This window comes from Lissotriton vulgaris, chromosome 6 (assembly GCF_964263255.1).
Source record: "Lissotriton vulgaris chromosome 6, aLisVul1.2, whole genome shotgun sequence".
Classification (NCBI taxonomy): domain Eukaryota; kingdom Metazoa; phylum Chordata; class Amphibia; order Caudata; family Salamandridae; genus Lissotriton; species Lissotriton vulgaris.
Window position 1 is genome coordinate 909,753,196 of NC_141694.1, and position 20,313 is coordinate 909,773,508.

A 20,313-nucleotide genomic window follows, 5' to 3' on the forward strand; every position below is an offset into this window, starting at 1 on the left:
CCGACTTCACCTTTTAATTATTTCTTTGAAGAGTGAACAAGTTTCAGTCAAAGAAGACATGGTGTGTTGAAAGGTAACACCCGGGTCTGACAGAATCTGGAATAGCTGAATAAGACAGCTTGATTTAAAAAGCTTTTTATTTAATCTTCTCAGCTAAGGAAAGTTTTTACTGAAAGGAAAATATATTCTGACTTAGTTTCCTTTTTAAATAGAAATTTATCTCTGACACGATAACCTTTTCTCACAGAATGTTTTATATTAGCTACAAGTTTAACACTAACCTGATTAGTGAGGGAATGTAGTTCAGACGAAGCTAACCCTATTTTATCGCAACCACCCTATCTGACTTTCACGACGCTGGGAAACAGGTGCTCTTCCAATTATTTCTTCAGTGAAGTGCACAGTGGAATGTTGAAGCACACTTCACCAGGTGTTCTGAAGCCTAAAAGACTAGACTGCTAACAGCGGTATGCTGTTGCAGTATGTGCATGTTGGCAGCCATCTTGGAGTTCCATCGGTGCCAACAAGCACTCTAGCTTGAGGGATGAACTGACTTTTGATAAATTAGTAGGGGGGAGATGGTAGCCAGCATTGCGTTAAAAGGAGGAAACCTCCCGTGAGTCCTGACAGTCATCCTGACCGAAACCCGCGATAGAGGTTGAAAGAGCGGAATCATAGCCTGAATATCCCGGACTCACTGCTCGGGAGGATAGACCTGAAACTGCGTCAAATCCAGAACCGCTCCAATGAAGAGGAGCTTCTGAGAGGGACTCAGGTACGACTTCGGCACATTGATGGAGAACCCCAGCAAGTGCAGGTCGGCCGTAGTCTGAAGGTGGCTGACAACTGCCTGGGGTGAGCCCGCCTTCAACAACCAGTCATCGAGGTAGGGGAAGACTGACACCCATGACCTGCGCAGGTGAGCTGCGACCACCACCATCACTGTCGTGAACACCTGAGGGGCGCTGGTAAGGCCAAAGGGGAGCTCTATAAATTGAAAATGCTCATGGCCTACCGTGAACCGTAGGTAACGCCGGTGGGTCGGCAGGACGGAATGTGAAAATAAGCGTCATGCAAGTCCTACGCTACCATCCAGTCTTCCGGGTCGAGGGTAGACAAGACCTGAGCAAGCGTCAACATCTTTAACTTCTCCTTCCAGAGGAAGCCATTAATGTCCCTGAGATCCAGGATAGGACACAGGCCCTTGTCCTTCTTGGGGACCAGAAAGTAGTGGGAGTAACAACCACGACCTACTTCTCGGACAGGAACGCGTTCGACGGCTCCCTCGGCCAAGAGAGCCGTAACTTCCTGCTGGAGAAGGGCCAGATATGCGGTGGTAGCTCGGTGGCATGGCTAGAGAGGTAGTCTCGAAGGGGAGGAGGTAGCCCCTTCGGACTATTTGCAAAACCCACCTGTCCAAAGTGATGGTGCGCCATTGGGGGAGGTGATGGTGAATCCTGCCGCCCATTGGCGTTTGATGGTCCTGAAAGGTCGGACTAGGAAGGTTTGGATGCTGCTGCAGAGGGGGTGTTGGTGGACTGGCCCGCCCGCTGGCCCAGGGAACCACGATGGTAGTTTCCACGTCCCTGGCCACGCGAAGGGCACCCCTTCCGTAGCCACGAAAGGGGCGAAAAGCAGACTGCGCAGGGCGGGTGGAGAGGCTCAAGGGGCTTGGCCGGAGCCCATGAGTCCTTGAAACGCTCTAGAGCGTTGTCTGATTTATCGCCAAAAAGGCGACAGCCATCAAAGGGCATGTCCATCAAGGTGTTCTTGACATCCCCTGAAAACCAGTCAACCTCATCCAGGCGGAACGATAAAGCACTCCAGACGTTCAAATGGTTCTGCTCAGAGAGTCGGAGGTGTCCAGCCAACAACATATCGCAAACTACGCTGCACTGCTCCAGGCGGCAACAGCCTGTGAGAGCACCGTCCGGGCCTCCTCTGGACACTGAGGCAGCACCAGCGCCACTGTATCCCACACCGAATTGGAATAACGCCCCAAGAGACATGCAGTATTTAAGGACCGCAGTCCTAAGCTGGCGGAAGAGAATTTTTTTTTTCCAAGTTGGTCCAGCTTCTTGGATTCCCTTTCCGGTGGAGCGGTAGGATAGGCGCTTTTGGAAGTGGAGGCTTGGACCACCAAGCTCTCCGGGGTGGAGTGTTGGAAAAGGAAATTGGGGTCGCCCGGAGCTGGGCAATTGCGTTGGCCAATCATCCTGTCCACGGGAGCCCCTGTGTTGAGCCTGGAACAAGCGCCCAAAAGGATGTCAGTAAGGGCCTCATTGAAAAGAAGCAGAGGCTCAGAAGAGCTCGCCGCCTGCTGAAGCACCTCTGTCAGTAGGTTAGTCCTGACTGCCACGGTAGGGAGTTCGAGATTGAGAGCCTCGGCTGCCCTACGCAACAGCACTGCGTACCAAGCTCCCTCCTCCGAAGCCACGGTAGGAGGAGACAACATACCAAGGTCAGCGGAGGTATCCAGACCACTGGCATCCCCCAGTTTCTCTCTCCAGTCCTGCTCAGATTTTACCTGATCAGCTAAATGGTCTCCTGACCACTCCCAGTCCTCCTCCTCATCATCCTCTAGGTACCAATCCGGCTGAAAAGGGTCCCCAGGATTGAACAGAGGCACAAAAACCCCTCTGCGTCGGTCTAGCTCCACTTCGGGATGGAGGCCGGGGTCGATGCCAGCAGGGGAGGGAACGACCGACGTTGGACGCTGTAGTGGTGCTGGAGGAAGTGGCTCCGGTGGAGGCGTAATGAGGTCAACCGGCGCCGATCCGAATCCAGGCCCGGATCCAAGGGGGTCTGCGGCGCCAGGGCCCGAGCCACCGGCAGAGAAGGCCTAGGGCCACCAACCGAGTCTGCGGGCTCAACGGCGCGCTGGCAGGTTCGGCCCGCCCAAAGATGGCGTACATCGACTGGTGGAATGTACGAAGATGGGCGGAAGTCGCTCGGGGTCCCGGAAAGGGAGGGAAACGCGGAGTCGACTCTTCAGGCTCTACGTGCTTTCCTTGTCGGGTCGACCCTGTACCAAATTCAATCCAACCTCTCAAACATATAAGACGTGCAGCCTTAAATTGGCCAAACTCCAGAAACCCGGAGAATGTTAACGAGCAAACATGCCACCTAGCACTAACCGTCAAGGCTAATAGGATCGCAGAGCCGATGGCGCCCCCGGACCAAATCGCATTCCTGCTTCAGTTTCTAAAAAGGATATTGAATTTTCGTCACAACTATTGGAAAGGCTGTTTTAAACCTACAGCTCTCATCATAGACACTGCCCCCACCCCCTCTTGGCAAGGATCAATCCTGCAGCCCATTTATAAAACAAAAAAAAAGGCCAGAGGTGAATCCTGAGAGCTATCGCCTCATCGCTCTCCTAGATGTCGTAGCTCAATATTTCGCTTCCCTGTTAATGGAAGACCTAGAAGAATGGGCCAGCTCAAAACACCTGATATCATTCAACCAAACTGGATTTAGACCCATGCTGGGCACCACTGATAACATAGTAGGAATCAGGATGATATTGTCGAAACAGATATGGAAAAAACAACTCCTTCACAGCTGTTCTGTAGATTACAGCAAGGCCTTTGATTATGTCCAATGGGAACTTTTATGGTTGAAACTCAAAAATCAGGACATCCCCGAACCGCTGCTCAGAGGCATCCAATTACTCTTACTCCAAAAAATGGGCCAGAGTCAAACTCAACAATAACCCAACAGTCTCCAACACAATAAGGATAGAGCAAGGAGTCAAACGAGGATGCACTTTGGCCCCAGCCCTCTTTAACTTATTGATGAGTGACCAGGAGGCATCCAAAATGAACTATACAGTCTCTCAAAATCCTTGGACTGTCGCCTTTCATGATGCACTGAACTTAAAACAGCTATGGCTCTATGGAACACAATTCTTCCACACCAAAAAGTAAAGAGGCGTTCAACAGAGCAATTCAAAAAGCATAATTTGTACAAGACAGTCAGGCCCTTATGGCCCGAAAGCATGCTCATCTTATAAGGAGAATCTACAACGAAAGAAAGATTTAAAAAATATCTCACAGTCACTTTTGTTGTGCATTACAGAATCATGTTTAGCCTTATTAGGGAGGGAAACTTCACATCACTGGATCTTTTACTGCCATGGTCGATGCACCAAATGTCTAACGAGTGTCGACTGTGGTCAATCGCAGGAGAGCTTATCTCATCTTCTCTGCATTTGCCCAGCCCTAATCGACAATCGCAGGAAATTCCTTTGTCCCGCGTGGATTAAACAAGGGTCCTGAACAACTCAAGCAGCAGTAGATTTCCTGCTCAAAAACTCTCATCCTCAAGCTAATTAATCCTGGTCAAATACCTGAGCAAAGCCGACAAATTGCTAAGAGCCTCCATTTCTCCAGTTACTCTTGGAACATAAACCTTTACTTACTATCCCTTTTCTATATACGCCTCTATGTTTAATAATTGTTGCATGCAAACTATCCCCTCTCATTTGCACCTTTGATTAAGCCCAAATGCACGAAGCGCTGATACACTGACAATTAAACACAATCGTTCACCAAAAGTGCACACTACCAGAGGAATGTTAGGAGCTTCACACCAGCATTTTATACTAAAACCTCAAGGAGGACTGGGGCAAAACCTCTTGTCTTTGAGGAATGTGCGTATTTTTAATGACGCACTGACATTCTAAGTTACACCACAACCGGTGCAACGGCACTGCTTGAGGTTTTAGTTAAACACATATTTCTATTAACCCGCTCAGTCGATTCAATGGCCATAAACAGCTTAACATAATAGCATCATTAAGTTGACCAGGGCAACACTTTGATACCGGGTAGAATTAATCTCTTTTTAAACAATGATGTATCTACATTTTAAATGATCGTACAACTTGTGCTTTGGCAGTGGCAATTTTACACATGATATTTATCTGTAATAATAATAACAGTTACAGCGTTAAAACAGTGTCTGGCACTACTCTTAACTGTATTTGTTTTATATTTTTTATCAATTTGCAATGGCTTTAATTAGCTGAGCATAATCAAATACACTTGAAGGTATGCTTTTCTGGAAATTTTTCTGTGCATCCACCCAGCTTCAGCTTGCTATATTTGAATAACATTGACTTAACACAATGTGGAGACAGATTATAAAAATAATCTGTTGCGCAAAGTGAGGTTTTCCTGAACAAAAGAGCAACAAACAAGTTGACACTGGATTAATAAAAATTAGTAGAAGATTGGGAATAAGAGTGCAAAACAATACAAGAAGAACATTTCTTACTAAGCAGGCGGTGCCTTCACTTTCAACATAAGGACCAAAGAGAGGTGAGGAGTCATCTGTTCCATGTCTACCTCCGAGTGTAACATCACTTTGAAAGATTGTATTTACCAAAATATAAAAACCATGAAGTGCTTTTAACATGTATAAAATATGTATGGTCAAATGTCTGCACTTAAGGGGGCGTGGCCAAGCGGTCCAACTTGGCAAACGCGATTTAACGTCGCTCCCGCAACCTAATACTAACTCTCTGATAATCCTGCCATCTCCCTGCAAATATCCTCGCCCTGAACCTCTACGGGCCGTGGCGAACAAGCAGAGCGCTACCCGGGCGTGGACCAGGCTTTCCTGCTGCTGTGGACCCGCCGATCTCGCTGTCGTGGCCGGGTCCCGGGATTGCCCTGGGCGAGCTCTACCTTGGTGAGGGGGATCTTTGGCATTCGCCCACGGTGGCCTGTACGTGCTGCCTGGTTGCTGGGGCCCCTCCGGCTGCTGTCTGGGGAGGGGCAGGAGCTGCTCGTCGCTCCCACTTCCCTTTACTTCGCCGGATCTTTGGGGAGAGCGCCGCCGCGGGCCGTGAACCGCCTTTTTGTTGAGGCGAGCCGGCCTTCCTGACCCGTTCATGTCGAGCGGGCCTTGCGGTGGCCGCTCACACTGCTGGAGGACCGGCCATACGGGCAGTGGTGTTCCTTTCCTGCACTGCATTAGGAGTCCTCTCCTGGATTCCCGGGATCACCTAGAGCGGCTGTGTGGACGGCCTTGGAGCCACAGCTAGTTATTGAGGTGCGGACCCCTATCCTTCATGCAGAAGCCGGGCCAGGAGGGCGTGACCGTTGGCTTCTCGGTCAGCTCTCGGCCTGCATCTCTGCTGGACCTGGGCGGTGGCTTGATTGGCCTGTCTGCTTCCAGTGTGGCCTAGTCCTTGTGGGGACTCAGTGTGACCTACCTTCTTCGACAGTCGTTCTGCTGAGTGAGCCGGCCCCTACGCTCGCTCTACTGTCCCACGTCAGGGAGACAAACTGCAATCTGGCGCCATTCCTTGGGTCTGCCCGTTAGGTGGGTCTCTACATGCGGAGGCGGCCGCGCTAGGTCCTGGTTAGGCTTGTGGGTATCTGGCCCTCCCAGCGACCGTGTTTGGTCAACCAGTGGTACATCCCTGAGGCTGGGGCCGGGATACCCTCTCCCTCCCAGTCACCTTTCCCATCTGGAATTTCTCCCCTGCATTGTCCACGTTGGCTAGAGATAAACCTACCGGAGGCACTTCTAAGCAACCTACCATAGACAAGTACACTGAGGCCGCCGTCCAACCTCCCGGCCTGGAGGCCGCAGCACCTGCAGCCCCTGTAATGCTGCACTGTTGGCGGCTGTTACGCAATCCTGAGGTGCCCTTGGAGCCAAAATCGGTGCTCTGGGATCCAACGTTATGGTCCTCTGGCAAGACCTTCGTAATGCGGTACAGTGGATCACCGAGGCGGAGATGCAAATCTCCACGACAGAGAGTCGCTAACGAACGGTCAGGCGGCCAGGGTGGAGGAAGCAGAGGACTGTGTTCGGAGGAACAACCTCCACTTCGTGGGGTTTCCAGAGTCCAACGTCGCTGCTGCCTTTCTGACCAAATGGCTTGTGAATTGGCTCCCTCCTGCCGCCTTGTCTCCCTGCTTTATCATTGAGCGGGCCCATCGGGTCTTACAACAAGAGCCACCCCCGGGAGCTCGCCATTGATTGCCCGCTTTCTCAACTACAGATAACCGGGATGTGATTGCCCAACAGGCCCGGGTCAAAGGGGTACTTACCTATCCCTCACGACCCATCATGGTCTTCCCCAATTATACCAAAATGGTCCAGCAGCGCCGACAATCGTTCACTGAGGCCAAGGCCCATTTGTGTGGCATGAAAATCTAGTATTCACTATTGTTCCCGGCCCGCATGCACGTCTCGTTTAAATCGCAGACACATTTCTTTGACTCTCCTTAAGAGGTTTTCCAATGGACAGACAAAATGATTGAAAGAAGGCCAATGCCCCCTCTGAACAGCGTGGGTCCCTGGCACAGTGGCGAAACAAGCAGGGGGTCAAGTAGGGGTTTTTACACCGGAGCCGCCATGTTGCGCCAAAGTAGAGCAAAATAAACCAGCGGCTGCAATCCTTAAATCCGACGGGAGCGGACCCGCCATTTTGTTCAGAGCGGACCTCATCGAAGGAGAACACCGTCCGGCTCCGGCAGCCCACGACACGATGTCCAAGGGTGGTAACCCCTTTCCACCGGTAATTAGGAACCGGGGACCGACTGCGACCATCGGCCCGACCGTGATTCCTTAGGGGAGCCCCCTCCTCCGGCCGCCTGACCTTAAGATGGAGCCCAGAGATCGCCGCGAGTGGTGAGGCTGCCGCTGAGAGCCCCCGGGGAGTGCATACTAACAGCAAAACGGAGGTGAGCAGCGTTTTCCCCCTCCTTCATGAGGTGATCCCCCGCTGAGCGCCCCTCTTAGTCTGAGACTGATGTGAAATTGGACATACAGTGGAGAATGCTGCCTGACCTCAACATGGAGGCACAGCCACTTTATATATCCCTGCACCAGGCCGCGACCACCACATCACAGAGGCATGAGACCCGGTCCCTAACCTGCCCACAGTCTCCACACAGTCTATCTCCCTGGTCAGTACGCAACGCCTTGGCTGGGCAGCACCCGACTAGATGCTGATCTCTCCCGCTGACCGCCGCGATTTTCTGCACGATCCCCACCCAGGTACTAAACCCCCACCCAGTAAACGTTGGGGGCAGCCACTGGCACCAGTACACGGGAGCATCGCCGGTGCCAACCCCCCTCCCCCCTCTCACCGGGACATCCCGAGGAGGCTGGTACTCAAAGCCACACTTGCCTGACCTCAAAATGGCGCAGAGGAGATGAAACGCTCGGCCCATTAGGCAGATCTCCATCAGAGGACTCACAAGTCGCAACAAAGGAGGTGAGGGGAACGGGGACCTGTTTCAGCTGCACTAAACCCTGCTCTGCTAAACCCCCCCACTCGCTGCAGTGCCTAACTGCGGGCTGGTCGCAGTGACTGCCATTGCCTGACCCTAAAATGGCGGCCATCAGAAGGCATTATCACAAGTGAAAGCACCGACATTCCGCCCAAGCAGTAGCAGACATGGCCTGGGAAACCATTGCTACTAATCGCTCCTGCCACACTGCCTGTGACACGCAATACCACCTTCTGGGTGCTTCGCACACCGGAAGGCACAGTGAGGTTTTGCTTGTTTCTTTCCTCTGCCAGTATATTTAACTGAGGGACGCCTTACCATAAATATCAGGGCCATGCTTCAGTGCTGCATTCTGGGGTGTCACCTCAGGGGAAAGGAGGAGGAGGAGCCAGGATCCAACTTGGCTGCTAGGAGCCTCTGTACCTCTGAAGCCCCGCTTTCATCAACTAAGTGAGGCGCTTAATTCCCCACCCAAACAACTGTTTCAACCATCTCTGGACATCGGATGGTCGGGAGCATCTGACACTGTGGCCGCCGTTCCAACCGGTCGTAGCAACACAAGGATACTGGCGAAAATCTCAACCAGCGTTTTAACCTCAAGATGGCGCCTGAGAAGTAACTAACCTGCTTTTTGAATGACTCAAAGCAGATCCATGGGAACTTTTACCGAACTACCTACCCCCTACCCCTCCCTACTTCTCTCCATTTTCCTGCTACTGACCTCTGCCCTCACCTGTCCTGGCCCTAGTCCCCACCCTGTTTACCTATGAATTTACACTCGTCATTTGAGATCTAGCTATTTTGTCTGATGCCCGATGGAGCTACCTGGTTTAGCTATAGGGGAGACAGGTCGGGGATTCCCTCCTTGGACGTCACCTACCCAGTCGGTCTTTAGCCAGAGTTACTTTCGTCTCCTGTCATCTCTTGTAGCATCCTCCCTCTATTTAGGTCTCTCCTTCTCTCCTATCTCAATGTATTGAGACTGAACTATTTTGTCTGATGCCCGATGGAGCCACCTGGTTTAGCTATAGGGGAGATGGGCCGTGGACTCCCTCCTTGGTCGTCACCTACACAGTCAGCCTTTAGACAGACTTCATTTTGTCTCTCCTTGTTGTCTCTTCCCCTATCCTCCCTTTCTCACCTACCCTGTCCCCTCCCCTCTACGCTCCATTTATTTTGGCCTCCATGTTCTTTAAATGTTTCCCATTGAGACATAGCTATTTGGCCAAAGCCTGGCGGAGCTACCTGATAGCTATAGAGGAGATGGGTTTTGGGACTTCCCCCTCGACCGTCACCTACCCAGCCGGACTTTGGGCAGACTTTCCTTCGTCTTTCTGCCGTATCTCCCTCCCACCCCTTAACCCTTACCCCCTTCCCCTCTTGACTTCACTTATCTCGTTTTCTATGCTCTTGTAATTGTTTGTCTAGCAACTGATGTAAATTGGAATTTTGTGGAACCTCATGTAAAGCACTCTGATACCTCCGGGTCTAGCGAGCGCTATATAAAACTTGCTATTTTTGGGGCTTACCCTTGCTAAGCGCGATATTGCCAGGATGTGGAAAACGACCTCCCCGCCTCCGATTGGGGCCTGGAAGCGTGGCCTTGACTTATCTATGGGGCTTGAAATTCCAATTTTTAAGGCACGCGGCTGCCCCCAGAAAACCCGAAAATATGGAAGCGTTGGGCCAATTATCACGGTCTCTACCTTGAACCAGTTCCCCCGTGCGAAGTATTGAAGATTTGCCCTGTTGATTTCATGTTGGATGTAGGCTCGGGGACCGATTGTACATTTACTGTTTTATCACAACTGGAATTACGCATAAATGTAGGATGTGTAGATCAGGTGACACCTTTGTTTTTGGTTTTCAATGTGCATTTTTTACAGCCTTTGCTTAAATGTACCTTTATTTTTTAGTGGGACTCATTGTGAAATGTTAACATATTTACCACTGTCATATTATACATGCAATATTTTTCCCTGGACCCTCCTGGGCTTTTTATTGTCTGTCAACAATAAAATCTGTTGTGAAAAAAAATCTGCATTTAAGATTTGTTAATACGTGATGCAAAATTTGTGCGTAAACAATCAGCAGTACATAATTTGGTAAAGTGAATAGTGCAGGTATTATGAACTTCATAATATTAACTTGTGTATTGTATAGTGTTACATACCACATTCATAACACTGTAAATATCATACTATATGATTACCCAATCTATGATGCACAATTAAGTGATCAATGGAATGAACGAAGACTAAGTCACCCTCGCAGGGATTGAAAGTCATGGCTTTCATCACAATGCATTTTGTGATGGTTAAATGTTTTATTTATTTTTTACTTTTATCTAATAGGAATCAGTGCGCTGTACACCAAAACAACAGGCAGGGTTGAGTTAACCCTTTAGATATAATGAGCAAATGACCAACGAAGGCATGAAGTCAAAAACATAATCACAACGGTTCAAGCAATTCACACGAACGTACACAGAGGAAAGAAAACAAAGAATAAAGAATAGCACAGCAGCTAAATGCCGCAGGGTACTGGGAGTGGAGATAAAGGAAGAAAGCAGAGCGTTTAGTCACAGGGTTTAAGAAATAGGAATGGGGAAAAGTAAAAGTCAATATCTGGAGACTAAGATGTGTGCATTTTTTAACACTAACAAGAAAAGTATTTGTGTTAGATAAGGAAGAGCTTAGCACTGGATATTAGCAGATACCAAAACTGTTCAAGACCTATTATTTATGTTGCTTACGTTTTTAGAGTAGAAGGACCACATGTGAAAACCAACTTAGGATTGTTCCTCTTAAAAATTAATTATAGATAAAAAATGTGGGCCAAATGTACTGAAAAGCGCATACCTCATAAAAATGGATGCAGTATTTCTTTTGTCCTAGTTGCCTTGGGAATTGTTCACTTAACATAGTTTTTCATCGGATTGTGAAAGTAAATTTAAATAATAGAAGCATCTAGTTTACCAAAGCTTCTCTTCTCTTTTAGATATGGCAGAGTAACTTAACGGGGGTATAGTTATCTGCATTTAAGTCAGTTATTTATAATGTGTCGGATGCTCAAATGTAAGGAATGAAAACTAATCGGAAAGGCTTACAAGCTAAGGAGAGCTAGACGAAATAAACAAAAAGAAGGCAGGCAAAAGAAAAGTCGTAATTTTATTTTTAATTCAGACATTGTCATCAGCAGATTTCCAAAATATAACCTACCTTACAGACAAACAGCAGGAGATCTGCGTGGCATGTGAAATCCATAGACAAAAGGAAGAGAGCCAATTTCTGCACAACAGAAATGCAGCGTTCGTGTGCCAGCGTGAAAGGAAGAGGTTCAATTTCTGGGCTTTCTTTGGTTGCAGACACCTCTGTATCCAAAGTTGAACGGGGCCACTCTGCTGTTCGTCGCAAGCGTATTAAATCTTTAAAGTGCTAAACAAGAAAAAAGGGGTCTTAATCATAATATAAAACTGATGAACAAAGCCAACCCATTTGTGCGTATACAAATGCAGGAGCAAATGACCCAGAAACAAACTGTATGCACGTTCTATGTTCCATAAAGTTTTAAAGGTCGGGGATTTTAAATGACATATCCAAAACTTCATATTTCAGTCCAAACCTTAATTGTGCCAGTCGTAGCTTCTATAATGGTGAAAAATTAAAACATGTGTTATGGTCTCGTGAGAGACACACTAACTGAGTCAAGCCCACTAATTAATTATTGGACACTGTACCTCCTTCTCATACCAATATCACAAATGGGAGCAGATGACTACTGCAACCTCGACTATTTATTGCCAATAGAGGACACAGAGTGATTAATTGGATACACTTTCGTTTGGGTGCCTTCATTCCACAAAAGTGGTTGGGTCCTTGTAAAGCTAGGGAGGTTGGATCTCTAGAGAATAAAATAATAAGCAAATGCACTTCCTATGCTAATGTTTAATACATCCGAAAAGAACGATTAAACATTAGCATAGGAGTACATCTGCTTATTACTTTATTCCACAAAATGTAGTGGTATAAAATTAATTTCACGGTCAGAGGAGGTCATTTCAGGTACCCGTGAAATATGGCCTTCTACCAATAGCAAGCATCAATTTAGTCATATTTTCTTCTCGTTAAATAATTAGTCCTAAAGGAGGACAGTACATTCAGGGGTCTCAAGAAATCTTCACCAATGTCAATTAGACTAATTTTCAAGAATTGCAAGCTAAACAATAACAATCTAATTGCAATCCTGGCACATTGTTAGCTTTAACTTGCAGCAACAGCTTAAAGAAATCTGAGACTTCTATAGAAACAAAGGGCTCCATTAGGATGGTGGGCGGATTGCCCCCGCCAGGCTGGCGGTAGCCACCGCCGGCCTGGCGGGGGCAATCCGCCCGCCATCCTTGCTGCATAGACCCCCCACCATATTAACATTGCTGGGGGGTCCGCGGCAGACGGAAAGACCGTCCGCCGCTTTTCCACCCCGGTCGGTTTATATGGTGGCGGTGTCTATCAGACACCGTCAACCATATTAGTATGGGCTTCTTCAGATGCCTTTCCGTGGCGGCAATACCGCCACGGAAAGGCATGCGGAGTCTGATTTGGGGGCCCCCATGGACTCCGGGGGGGGGGGGGGTACGGGGGGTTGAGGGTGCATATGGGGGGTACCTATGGTACCCCCTCAGCAGTTCCATGCACAGCATGCATTGTGGCGGGCGCATCCTAATGCTGGCCACAGGACCCCCACCCTCATGGCAGGCAGTCCATTTCACCGCTAGGATGACGGGCGGACAATGTCCGCCCGTCATCCTAATGACCCCCAAAGTGTTTTTAACAGAGAAACTGTGGCTTTCTCTAAAACCCTGCATTTCCACTTTGAAAAAAAACACAGTTTTCATGAAAACTGCAACAAAATCAGTAAGTTATATAAGAAATAAGCATGGGCAAAGTCTAATATGTTAATATATTGCCATCTCTACAATTTTGGAGAAATTTACAAACCACTTCGCTTTCAGCCTTTTGGTTTAAGAGGTCATCAGAACCTTCTCACAAATGGCATTTTGTTTGGTTCCCAAGTTCAAATTATCACACAGATAAAATATATACATACATACATATATATATATACATATACATACATATGTATATATATACATACATATGTATATATATACATACATATATATACATACATATATATATACACATGTATATATATATGTATATATATATATGTGTGTATATATATATGTATATATATGTATATATATATATGTATATATATATATGTGTATATATGTATATATATATGTGTATATATATATATATGTATGTGTATATATATATATATGTATGTATATATATATATGTATGTATATATATATATATATATATATATATACGTATATATATGTATACATTATATATGTATATATATGTATACATATATATATATATATGACGCGTATATATATATATATATATTTATATATATATATATGACGCGTATGTATACATATGTATATATATGTATATATATGTATACATATATATATATATATATATGACGCGTTTCTGGGCTAATGCCCTCATCAGAGGCTCGACAGGAGATTCGTGGAGTGGACACACCCACCTTGTTTTTAACTGCGTGAAGGCGCGCATCACCCCATGTCACAGGGGGCCATGAGTCTCGGAGGCTTCCTGGTCGAGTGGGCCTGTGCCCCACCTGTTAGCTTCTGCTCCGCTTGCTTGTGGCAGAATTGTATCGTTTGTGCGATCCATCGAGCTATGGTGTTCTTAGTCACTGGTCTACCCAGGTAACTGTTTGCAAAGGATACGAAGAACTGTTTTGTCTTCCTGTGTTCCTTCGTCCTTTCAATGTAGTGCATCACTGCCCTTCTTGCGTCTAGAGTGTGGAGCGCCCTCTCAGCGCTTGTCGTGGGGTTCTGGAAGAAGCTAGGAATTTGAAAACTCTGATTCATGTGGAACCTTGACACCACCTTTGGCATGAAGTGCAGGTCTGTTCTCATCACGACCCTGTCACTGTGTATCTGGATGTAGGGTTCCTGCAGTGTTAGTGCCTGTAGTTCGCTCACCCTGCGTAGCGAGGTGATTGCTATCAGAAAGGCCGCTTTCATTGTCAGCATTTGCAGTGATGCCTTGTGGATGGGTTCGAAAGGTGCTTTCATGAGCTCTGTCAGTACCACATTCAGTTCCAAGCCGGCGGCGGCATCCTTTTTGGTGGCACTATTCTCTTAGCCCCTTCCAGGAATCTTTTTACTACTTGAGATGTAAAGAAGCTTCTCCCTGTTTCTCCTCTTGTGTATGCCACAATTGCTGCCAGGTGTACCCTCAGCGAGGATGAGCTTAGCTTAGCTTTTATTAGGTGCGTGAGGTATCTTAGCACCGCTGATTCCCTAGTCAGCTTTCTATGGAGGTTTTTCTTGCAGCACCATTGAGTGAATCTTTTCCATTTTTCACCATAGCACTTGCGTGTGCTTGGTCTTCTTGCCTCTCGCAGCACCCGCAGGGTGCTCTCTGGTAGTTTTAGATGTGCGAACTCTAAGTCCTCAGGAGCCAAGCTGAGAGGCTGAGGTTCTCTGGCTCTGGGTGTAGAACTTCTCCGTTTTCCATGGAGAGTAGGTCTCTCCTTTTTGAGAACTTGTGGGGTGGACCCTGCGCCATCTCCATTATCTGTAAGTACCAGGTCTGCCTGGCCCATTGTGGTGCCACCAGGAAGAGCGTCATGTTGCTCGTCATGCATTTGCTGAGAACCCTGGGGATTAGTGGTATCGGGGGAAAAGCGTAGGCAAATGTTTTTGACCAGCTTATCCATAGGGCATTCCCCTGGGATAGTGCCTCTGGTTGTCTGGATGCAAAGTACTGGCATTCTGCATTCTGGCGTGTTGCAAACAGGTCTATTGTCGGAGTGCCCCACCTCCTGAATAGTCTTTCTGTTTCCTGTATTTTGAGTTCCCACTCGTGGGATGCTGAAGTCTGCCTGCTAAGCCAATCCGCTTCTACATTGTCCTTCCCTGGCAGGTGTATAGCTAGCAGGTCTATTTTGAGTGGTATTGCCCATCTCCAGATTTCCTGTGCCAAGCTTGACAGAGGGAATGATTGAGTACCCCCCTGCTTGTTGATGTAAAACACTGCACTGTGACCAGAGAAGGCCTCTAAGGGCTGCAGCACTTATTGTGCCATCGTTAGAGGCCCTGTACCCTGACACTCATACACTGCCTTTGCAGGCTGCGTGTCTTGGTGCAGAACAAAGTGAAGAGTCGACATGGATGTGCCATGCCCACAAACCACTGCCCTGAAATACATCAGCGGTACAAAAGGGGGTGGTAATGGACGGAGCATCTGAATCAATCAAACACTCACACCCAGTCAAAAGATCTGGGTTTAATCCATCACCGTTTTTTAGCCCACTCTGCCACCCCAGTTCAGACATGGCTATATGAAAATCAGTCTGACCCTGTGCCTCATGGGAACAGTCCAGTCCGAACTGCCAAGCCATGTCTTCCCTGGACCGGAAACAAGCTTCCGAGGACCGGTTTCTGGCATTCCAGCCGTCTTCAGCCCGGCTTGCTTGAATCCAGTGGCAAAGTGAGCAAGGGACTCACGTCTGAGCATACCCTGCCACACTTATGGCGGCCAAAAGCGGTACAAAAGGGGGTGGTGATGGACGTAGCATCTGAATCAATCAAACACTCACACCCAGTCAAAAGATCTGGGTTTAATCCATCACCGTTCTTTACCCCACTCTGCCACCCCAGTTCAGACATGGCTATATGCAAATCAGTCTGACCCTGTGCCTCATGGGAACAGTCCAGCCCGAACTGCCAAGCCATGTCTTCCCTGGACCGGAAACAAGCTTCTGAGGACCGGTTTCTGGCATTCCAGCCGTCTTCAGCCCGGCTTGCTTGAATCCAGTGGCAAAGTGAGCAAGGGACTCACGTCTGAGCATACCCTGCCACACTTATGGCGGCCAAAAGCGGTACAAAAGGGGGTGGTGATGGACGTAGCATCTGAATCAATCAAACACTCACACCCAGTCAAAAGATCTGGGTTTAATCCATCACCGTTCTTTAGCCCACTCTGCCACCCCAGTTCAGACATGGCTATATGCTGGGTGCCCAAGGCCAGTGGTGAGGGTACAGGTGCATGAGCCCTGTGCCCCTACAGTACCCAGGTCCATTCCTGGGCACTGTAGGTGCAGTGCTGCCATTAAGAGTATATGGTGCTGAGAGTTTGCCATTACGAACTCCACAGCACCATAATGGCTACACTGAAGACAGGGAAGTTTGGTATCAAACTTCTCAGCACATTAAACCCACACTGAAGCCAGTGTGGGATTTAATGTAAAATGCAGCACAGAGGGCATCTTAGGGATACCCCCTAAAACTAGACCAACCTCTAGTGACCTGACTGAGTGGCTGCCTAGGTTGCCGCCACCAGACGTGTTTCTGGACTCCTGGGTCGAGAGCTTGCTGCTCTCGGGGGCCTGAAACAATGCACATCCTGGGACGAGGTGCCAAGCCCCCTCCCCCAGGATGGGTAGGGATCAAGAAAGAGAAGCTTTAAAGGGATGCAGCCTTTGTGAGCCTCTCCAGACCATTTTCTGCTTTCAGCAACTGGTCCCCACTGGTTCTACCCCCCACTTTGGGCGGGAGAACCAGCAGGAAAAACAAGTGCCATCTCCACACCTAAGGGGGGGGGGAGGCAAGGTGAAGCGCAACCTCGAGTCCCCGCCATCTTGAGGATGGGGGGACCCAGCCAAACAGGGACAGGCTCCTGCCCCCTCCCACTGGAGAGTGGCAGAATAAGGGGTGTACCCAGCCCAGGGAAGGGACCCATTGGTCCCTTCCCTTCACCTACCTCTAATGCCCCTAAAGCACAAGTTACTTACCTTCGGTAATAATATATTTGTAAGAAACAGTAGTTAGTGTTAGATTCCTTACCTTAGAATATTCCCAGGCATCAGGCTGGATCTGAAAAGTTTTCGTCAGCAGTACCCTTGCGCGTCGGTAGGCGTCGTCTGCGGCTCCGCCTCCACCGTCGTGATCGTCGGGATGACGTCGGAGTACTTAGACGCCGCCCTCGCACGCTGACGGCAGTTCTGTACATAGCTTTCCGCACCATGAACGCAGAGCCATGTAAGAAACCGACACTGGTGCCATGAAACTAGGGCCCTCAAAGGGAGAGAACTTAACCCTAGATACCAGTTCGAGGGGGGAGGATGGGTGGGGCGGTAAGGAATCTAACACTAACTACTGTTTCTTACAGATATATCGTTACCAAAGGCAAGTAACTTGTGCATCTAAAAGAAACAGGTTAGTGTTAGATTCCTTACCTTAGAATAGATAGCCCAGCAAAACCAACCCCGGTGGTGGGTCTGCGAATCAAGATCACACCAGAAAGTCCTGGAGAACAGAACGGTCGAAAAAACCATCTCTCCAGACTTGGCTCTCCAGGCAGTAGTGCTTAGCAAACGTGTGCAGCTAGGCCCTCGTAGCTGCATGACAGATGTCCTTCAAGTTCAAGGGGACTTCCCGACCCAGGGCAGTAGTAGCCGCCCCACAGGAGGCTCCTTCTTTGCCAATGAGTAGCAAACCTTGATGCACAAAAAAACCCACAGAGAGATGGTCCATTTGTGCACCGCCCGTCCCTTTTTAGCGCCCACGAAACCAAATAAGAGCTGGTCGTCCACCTGGAACTGGCGTGCGCGGTCTAGATAGAAGGAGAGCGCACGTTTTGGGTCCAGACGGTGGAGCCTCTCTTCCTCTTTCGAGGAACGCGGAGGCAGAAAGAAGGTGGGCAAGGTGATGGACTGCCCGATATGAAAGGCTGTAACCAACTTGGCAGGAAAGAAGGACAAGTCCTCAGAACAACCTTGTCCGGATGGACAGAGAGGAAAGGAGGTTTAGAAGATAGAGCCTGGAGCTCACTCACTCTCCTGGCAGAGGTGATGGCAACCAGGAATGCAATCTTAAGAGTAAGACGACGAAGAGGGCAATTGTGAAGTGGCTCGAAGGGAGCGCACATCGGATAAGTCAGTACAAGGTTCAAGTCCCACTGAGTCATCACAAAAGGAACAGGAGGCAACATGTGCGTGATGCCTTTCAAGAATCGATTTACAAAAGGGGACTTGAAAAGAGAAGGCTGATCAGGAAGCCTCAAGAAGGCTGAAATGGCCGAGAGGTAGCCTTTGATAGTTCCCCGAGCAGAGCCCTGCTGGGCAAGAGAAAGAAGAAAGAGGAGAACCTCTGAAAGGGGGGCATTGAGGGGATCCACAGCATTTGCTGTGCACCATGCCACAAATGTGTTCCACCTGCAGGCGTATACAGATTTTGTGGAGGGACGCCTGGCTGCCAGAATCACATCACAGACTTCAGGAGGCAAGTCAAATGGCCTCAACTGTCGCTGCTCAATCTCCACGCATGTAGGTGGAGACTGGACAGGTTCGGGTGGAGGACCGTCACCTGCTGCTGCGACAGAAGGTCCTCCTGAAGAGGCAGATGAATCGGGATCGACTGACATGCTGAGTAGCTCGGGATACCAGTATCTTCGTGCCCAGTCCGGAGCCACAAGAATGACTAGGGCCCGGTCTCGCCTGATCTTCTTCAACACTCCGAGCAGTACTGGTATAGGCGGAAAGGTGTACAACAGACCGCAGCTCCACTCGCGATGAAAAGCGTCTCCGAGCGAGTGCAGCCTTGGAAATTCCAACGCGCAGAACTGATGACATTGCGCGTTCTCTTCGGTGGCGAATAGATCTAACCAAGGCTCTTCCCACTGCCGAAAGAGACCTTGCGCCACGTCCAAGTTCAGACGCCATTCGTGATCCATCATGCACCGGCGGCTGAGTTCGCCCGCCCTGGCGTTCAGGGAACCTGCCAGGTGTTGAACCACCAGAGTGATGCCCTGGTGTTCCAGCCATGTCCAGAGGCGCAGAGCCTCCTGACAAAGGGTCCACGACCCCACCGCGCCTTGTTTGTTGCAGTACCACATGGCGGTGGTGTTGTCCGTGAACACCGGCAATACACTTCCCCGGACACAGGGAAGGAATGCCTTCAGTGCAAGACAGATCGCCCGCAGTTCCAGAAGGTTGATAGGGAGCCGGGACTCCGCTGGAGACCAGAGGCCTCTGATCTCTGCCTCTCCCATGTGGCCCCCCATCCCAGGAGGGGCGCATCCGTCACTACTACGTGCTCCGGTTGGGGTAGGGAGAGTGATCTGCGGCTGACCCAATCGCGGTTCGTGAGCCAACACTTTAACTGACTCGCAGCACACTCTGAGATCAGGACATGGTCAGACAGGTTGCCCCGATGCTGTGCCCACTGAAACTTCAGGTCCCACTGCAGAGCCCGCATCCGCCACGTGGCGTGATGCACCAGAAGGATGCAGGAGGCCATCAGCCCCAGGAGCCGCAGCGTCAACCTGACCGAAACTCGAGATAAAGGCTGAAAGATCGGAATCATAGCCTGAATATCACAAACTCGCTGTTCGGGGGATAAACCCGAAACTGCGCTGAGTCCAGAACCGCTCCGATCAAAAGGAGCTTCTGAGAGGGGCACAGGTGCAACTTCGGCTTGTTGATGGAGAACCCCAGCGAGTGCAGGAGGTAGGCCATAGTCTAGAGGTGGGAGACGACTGGGGCGAGCCCGCCTTCAACAACCAGTCGTCGAGATAGGGAAAGACTGAAACCTCTGATATGCGCAGATAAGCTGCGACCACCGCCATCACTTTCGTGAACACCCGAGGGGCGCTGGTAAGGCCGAAGTGAAGCACGGTAAACTGAAAGTGCTTGTGGCCTACCCTGAACCGCAGGTAGCGCCGGTGAGCCGGCAGGACGGGGATGAGGAAATATGCGTCCTGCAAGTCCAACGCTACCATCCAGGCTCCAGTCTCCAGGCTCCAGGGTCTAGGGCAGCTAGGACCTGAGCTAAAGTCAGCATCTTGAACTTCTCCTTCCAGAGGAAGCTGTTGACGCTTCGGAGGTCCAAGATAGGGAGTAGGCCCTTCTTGGGTACCAGAAAGTAGTTGGAGTAGCAACC

At 49.3% G+C, this 20,313-nt stretch overlaps 1 protein-coding gene across 6 annotated transcripts in view; it reads right to left on the reverse strand.

Annotated features, from left to right (window-relative positions):
* Positions 1-20,313, reverse strand: part of BIRC6 (baculoviral IAP repeat containing 6) — a 2,386,688-nt gene that overhangs the window by 1,204,900 nt on the left and 1,161,475 nt on the right. For all 6 annotated transcript variants that reach the window (XM_086926902.1, XM_086926900.1, XM_086926901.1 and 3 more), the window contains one exon: positions 11,480-11,695. In XM_086926902.1, the coding sequence (XP_086783028.1) occupies positions 11,480-11,695 (216 nt within the window). The remainder of the gene's footprint in view (positions 1-11,479; positions 11,696-20,313) is intronic.